The 6,527-nt window shown below is 37.9% G+C and overlaps 1 protein-coding gene across 1 annotated transcript in view; it reads right to left on the reverse strand.

Moving 5' to 3' along the window:
* Positions 1–6,527, reverse strand: part of shmt1 (serine hydroxymethyltransferase 1 (soluble)) — a gene marked incomplete at its 3' end in the record, with an annotated part of 12,411 nt that overhangs the window by 209 nt on the left and 5,675 nt on the right. The window contains exons 6-17 of the mRNA XM_079253018.1: positions 6,024–6,076; positions 4,374–4,417; positions 3,378–3,504; positions 3,141–3,286; positions 2,932–3,047; positions 2,663–2,823; positions 1,334–1,415; positions 1,025–1,237; positions 816–929; positions 598–720; positions 303–419; positions 74–184 (exon numbers count right to left, since the gene is read on the reverse strand). Coding sequence (XP_079109144.1) covers positions 74–184; positions 303–419; positions 598–720; positions 816–929; positions 1,025–1,237; positions 1,334–1,415; positions 2,663–2,823; positions 2,932–3,047; positions 3,141–3,286; positions 3,378–3,504; positions 4,374–4,417; positions 6,024–6,076 — 1,407 coding nt within the window. The remainder of the gene's footprint in view (positions 1–73; positions 185–302; positions 420–597; positions 721–815; positions 930–1,024; positions 1,238–1,333; positions 1,416–2,662; positions 2,824–2,931; positions 3,048–3,140; positions 3,287–3,377; positions 3,505–4,373; positions 4,418–6,023; positions 6,077–6,527) is intronic.

Here is a 6,527-nt window from a genome sequence, read left to right on the forward strand (position 1 = left end):
TTCATGTTCATCTCAATTTCTTCTTAAATCGATAAATCTCAGCGAGACAGAACACATGAAATGTAAAGATTACCTCTGTGAATGAACTGGGCCACCTTTTTGAAATCTTCTTCAGTCAAGCCCCTGGAGGTGAGAGCTGGAGAGCCAAACCTCAGACCACTAGGACGCAAAGCGCTCCTATCCCCTACACAAAAACAAGCATGTAAAACATTTAGAGTCTTTGTGAGCTTCCTTAATCGCTTCATATTAAAACTGATCTGACAAAAGTGCGGGGTTGCTTGATTTGCAAAAATGCAAAATACCTGGGCAGGTGTTTTTATTACAGGCAATAGCACAAGCCTCCAGGACCTTCTCAGCTCGTCCACCATCAGTTCCTTTGCTGCGCAGGTCCAGCAGGATAAGATGGTTGTCTGAGCCGCCTACACAGTCAAAACCAAAACACATTATAGGCCATTAGCTATTCTACAATTTAGATTAATCCGTGGCAATAATACCTCCAAATGTATTCATTTATTTAAAAGGGCAAATGATTGGTTTCACTCATTTTTCCTCTGATTTTCATTCCAAGTAAGGTTCCACTACATGCGTGGCACTTACCAGTGACTATCTTGTAGCCGTGGTCCATGAGGCCACTGGACAAAGCTTTACAGTTAGAGAGAACTTGCATCTGGTAGGCCTTGAACTCTGGTGTCATGGCTTGTTTTAGAGCCACAGCAACACCTGCCAGTGGAAGACATTAGCTCAATGAGATGAATGCTGATACAATTTCAAAGCTGTTGAGATGAAAGTCAGATTAAAAGGAACATGGTTGTTACCTGCAATAGCATGGTTGTGTGGTCCTCCCTGCAGCCCTGGAAACACTGCCTGGTTGATCAAAGACTCCAAGTTGTACAGAGTCTCCTTTCCTTTGGCGTCCACACTGCGCACGCCTGGTGCAGGGAAGACATGTCACATCAACAAATCACCAAGTATCCATGTGAAGATTAAATGTTTTGTGGGGTGCTGTAGCAGGGTTCTGTTCTACCTTTCCTATAAAAGATAAGTCCAGCCCGGCAGCCACGCAGAGTCTTGTGAGTTGTCGTGGAAACAATGTCACAATGCTCAAAGGGTGTCGGCACAACACCAGCAGCCACTAATCCACTGATATGAGCCATGTCCCCCATGAGAAATGCTCCGTTCTCATTAGCAATCTGCTTCAGACGGGCGTAGTCAAGGTTCCGGGAATAGCAGCTCGTTCCTAGAAAAGAAAGAAAATAAGAAAAAAAAGACCTTTTTCCTGCCCATGTACTGCTTGCAAAGATGATGCAGTGTCCATGTGTATTAAATAAAAGACCTGCAATGATGAGCTTGGGGTGGAAAAGCCGGGCATTTTCTTGCAGTCTGTCATAGTCAATATAGCCAGTTTCTGGATTCACCTACAATTAAGAGGCAGTGGATCCCATAACTATCATCCCCATATCTTATACATAAACAACAAGCACATCTTTAAATATTTGTGGGATTATATTTGAGCTGCATATTTCATAAAACCATAATATTTTTAACTGCAATAAGATCTGTTTCTTTAATTTATGCATCATACTGTGATTCATTTAAGTCTTGCGGACATGACATGAATTCAAATCCATCTACCGGTAATCTGTATGTAAGGCGTGTGTACACATCATCTGTAATCCCCTGTAAAATAGTTCTAAGGTTCATTTCATTGCCACTTAATTATGCAGAACCAAAAATATGGCTGCTTGGAGGGATATAATGTTTACAAGCCTGAAGCCTCTTGGTGAAACACAAAATACTTTTTTCTCTTTCTTGTGCTACAAGAAGAACACATTGTTGATTGTAATAAAGTAGAATGTACCAGTAATTATTTTCTTCTTGTACAGAGAGAAAGAACCATGGTTGTTTCTAACAGTAAACAAAGGTTGTGTTTTTTATGTGGTGGCACCTCTTGCAGACTAGAAACTCTGTCAAGTCAAATCTGTTATAAGAAGCCTCCACACTTGAACTAATGAGCATCAGCTGTGGGTCATGAAAGCCTACTTAACATCCACATTAGTAAATACGTAATGAGCACTTGATATGGTTTTAATTGCTTTTGTTAGCCACAGATATCTCTGAATAAACTAATTAGCATGTAAAATGTATAAAATTTCTCCTTGATTTGAGGTCTTGCGGTTTTAAAATCTCTCAGAGTGCAGTTACAGCTTTAAAAGTGTCAAATAAGCTGTAAGTTTGTTAAGTTGTGAACTATAGCAAGATTATATTTGATTTGTTAATAAATATTTCTTAAAGTCAGATAACTGGCAGATGAAACGTATTCTACAGAGATGTTGTTAAAACACAATCAGTGTTTCATATAAACCTTATAAAATATGCAGTTCGACACGCTGTGTGCCGCTAAAGCTAAGCTTCCAGGTTATCATTAAAGGTTCATTTGAATTCATGAAACTTCAAAGTCAGCGTAGTGCTGTAACACACTACTGTACTACTTCCTGTTTGTAGTAAAAGTCTTATTACATAAAGACATTTTGACAAAACAGAAAAGGATGGTAGTCAATAAGCAACTTTAACATATGCACAGGTAAAACATTCCCTTTTATCAGCACTAGGCTTTGATAATAGTAATTAAGAGGTTTATTTCCAGATTTCCTTCCCAGCTTACCTTATATGGCATGGATTCAAAAAAGATGGACGTTGCTGAGATTTTCTTTTTATCCGTCATGAAGCCGTGTGTCAGGTGACCGCCATCAGGAAGGTCCAGCCCCATGATCCTGCCATGGGGCTCCACAATAGCCGTGTAGATAGCAAAGTTAGCCGGGGAGCCTTGTGGAAAAACAAACAAACATGAAAAGGACATGATGAATATAAGAGGTGCGAGAAATGTTATGCAGAGGTCAACAACGTCTCTGTAGGTCAGTCAGTGTTTGATACCGGAGTATGGCTGCACGTTGACTCCCCACTTCTCAGAATCCAGACCAAAAGCCTCCAGTGCCCTTTTCTGACAGAGTCTCTCCAGCTCATCAACATGCTCCGTACCACCATAGTACCTGAACACGTGGAGCATGTTGATTAATACAGCTAGATAAAAGTGTATTTTAACATAATGCTGGTAACAGCATAAATAATATCCCAAAATGTACCTCTGTCCAGGATATCCTTCAGAGTACTTGTTGTTCATGCAGGAACCCAAAGCCTCAAGAACAGCTCTGCTGGCAAAGTTCTCAGAAGCGATCAGCTCCAAACCATAAACCTGCCTGTGCTTCTCTTTTTTTATGATGGAAAATACCTGAAACACAAACACTGTACTTTTCAGAGACGTTCCAAAGAATAAGAAAAAAAAACAACCCTTACAATGCATTAGTCTCCAGAACACAAACCTCAGAGTCATTGATGGCCAGAGGCTCCAGCATCATCTTGTTGTGAAGGTCCCATGTTTCTTTGCTCACACTGTGGCCATTTGTTAGAGACATTCTTGCTGTTTTTCTGGTTACACAAAGTAGAAATCTAAAAGTACAAACGATGCAGGATGCTTTCAACTCTTTATGCAAAGATTTTTGAAAAGGAAAAATCACACAACACAAAAGTGAGTCCACAGCCAAATGAAGAAATCCATAAAACCTGATATTTAACTAGTGAATACATGTCTGGTGATAAGAGTAACCAATAAGAGTCGCTGACAAACTGAGTTTTAGCCATGAGGTGATCTGTTGTAACAACACAAAGTATCAGACAAAGAGCTCACATATGGTAAAAAACAATGTTGCAACCCTTCAGCTTGTGCAGTTATATAACCTCATCAGATAACCTCTGAACTCTTATAGACCAATGAGCAAGTGACCTAAATAAAACTAACTAAAAACAAAGAAAAAAGTAAGGTAACCAGGAAAATGCTAAACAGCCTGCATTAAGTTCACACCAAGTGTTTGTTTGGTTTGTCTCCACTTGCAAAATCTGTTGTTGTTTTTTTCTACATGTTTAAAAGTCTCTACATGACAGTCATCTGTCCCTCTTGCTCGGAAATAAAAACAAGCGCGTGCTTTTCATTAGACTAATTTGCTCTGGTGAAAAAAATCCAGAGAGGAGCAAACATGGAGCAAAGCAGCCAACCAGACAGGGAGAAAATGCAAGCTTCAGCAAGCTGCCATGCGTGCCCCTAAATCCACAGTACCTCAAAACAACAGACTCAAACTATTTAGCTAGATAGTTATGTAGCTATCAGCTAAGTGTCAGAAATGCTGCAGAAAACCAGCAAGACCACAAAACAAAAAATGCAATAAATATATTTCTATTTCTAACAGCTTGCACAAACATGCCTTTCTTATGTGTTTAAACTTCTTTTTTCTTTTCTGTCCGAGTTGTATTAACCTACTCACTTAACAAGTGGAGTTATTCCCGCCGCTGTCAATGGTTGACTGAACTGGAACCAGTATTCAGGGCGTACACACGCGCACACACACAAACCCGCTACAGAGTACAAAGTCCGCCAAACTTTCCACCAATCATAGTACAGGGATCCGCCCACTTACTTCTTCTTGACCTTATCAAATAAATTCGGCGCACGACTGCCACCATTAGCACCATAGACATATGTAAAATATTTTCGTATAAAAGCACGTGGTTTTTTTTTGTTTTTTTTTTATGTTTAATCGTGATCTGTATCATACCATCTCTGCCCTTTGTAACAAGCAAAACTGAGAAAAATCAGGAAAAATTCGTGAAATTATTGTTGTGGTTGGGCCCACAAATTTACAAATATGCATTGGAGGCGCATGAAAGACCCATCCAAGATGGCGGCGCAATGAGACGTCAGCGTGATATAATGCGGCTTTTAGGTATACGTCTATGATCAGCATCAGAGTTCAGTGTAGCATTTAAATGTGAGCTATATGTAAATGTATAAAACAAATTTAAGTTTGAAACTTAAAGTACCAGAGAAATTGTTTTTGGTGGCATCCAGCATAATATAGTACATTAAAATGTGACTTTAAATGCATAATGTAACAGGATGCAGAAATGAATGCAGCTATGGTTGTATGTAACCTGATGACAAGGAGTGAATTAAAGAGAAAAGTCATGCTTAAATATCTGTAATTATGCAACCCATCAATTATTATACCTGTGCTCACATGCTTGTGAATTTCATTTTGCAAATTGTTATCCTTTACATATATTACATAGTAATGTCAAAACATCAACCTACTACAATGTATGAACCATATAAAATATGCATTTTGTTGTGCTAATTGATTTTTTTTTTTTTTACTTCATTTCTGATATCAGAAATATTGGAAAGGAAAATGAGATTTTAAAAAATTAAATATTTTTATTAATCAATTTACTTATAACATACATTTTAAGTGCTGTCTCAAAGCCCCTTGTGCTGCAATAATATACTTTTCCAAAGTAAACATCTGTAATGTTGACTCAATATGAACTTTTTCGCCTGAGGTTGGGAAAGCTATAAACCAAAACCAGATCATTTGTCTGGTTCCATGCTGTACAATCAGTTCTCTCTGTGGAGCAGACTGAAGGAGCTGGAAACAGAGTAATGAGTTTACAGTTGCGTCTGATTCAGACCAATATCACAGGTTTTTGTCAGGGAATCAAGCACATAAATGAACCGACACATTTGAACTGATACCATCACAGTAGCCAGAAATATTTTCATGAGTCAGTTATATACAATGCAAGATCCCTAAAAAAAAGTGGTAACGTTTAATTAGCAAAGTCAGAATTGTAAATGAAAAGTATAGCAAGATTAAAATCAAGGGATTCATTCCAGATGTATGTGAAGATTGCTGTATTCTCATTTGAAGCTTTAGTGCCTGGAGGGATCGAAGCCTTTACTCCATTCCCAAAATATGTACAATCCCTCTCCACTGGTGTCTCCTCAACCATTTCCCAAATGTCTATTGTTACAGTAATGCCAAACACTCTTCATAGATCTTCTTTTAAAAATAATCAAATATATACTGCACCAGTCCATAAACAAGGAAAATGCTTCTGATAAATACTCTGCATCATTTCATTGAGAGGGAGTTTATTCCTCGAGCTGCTGCTGCCGCTGCTTCTTTTGCTGTAGGAAGAGAAAAAAACAAAACAGATACAAAATCACAAAATCAGCCGGTCATACTGTCGCTTATCAGACGTCCATGTTGGGCTGATTAGGACACACAGACACACAAGTACAAACATCAGTAAACTGTGCCTGAAAAGTACCATGGCTCTCATTAATTCTCACTAATTTAGTTCTGGACTGTATCTAATTTACTATTAAAAATATACTTTAATTTTGTGTCCAGTATTTACTTCCAATGCTAGAGGTTTAGACAGTAAACTAAAGTAGATTAAGTAAATTAAACTGAAACTTAACATTAAAAATTGTTTTCTACAATTTTTACATTGTAAAACATAAGATTTAGTAGTTTAATAGATTTAAAATACCATAAAAGACCTTTCCCATAACTACAACACAATGCTGAAAACCATGTTAAAGTCTTTGAGCTATATATATATATATATATATA

The sequence above is a fragment of the Telmatherina bonti genome (genome assembly GCF_933228915.1).
Source record: "Telmatherina bonti genome assembly, chromosome: 14".
Taxonomy (NCBI): Eukaryota; Metazoa; Chordata; class Actinopteri; order Atheriniformes; family Telmatherinidae; genus Telmatherina; species Telmatherina bonti.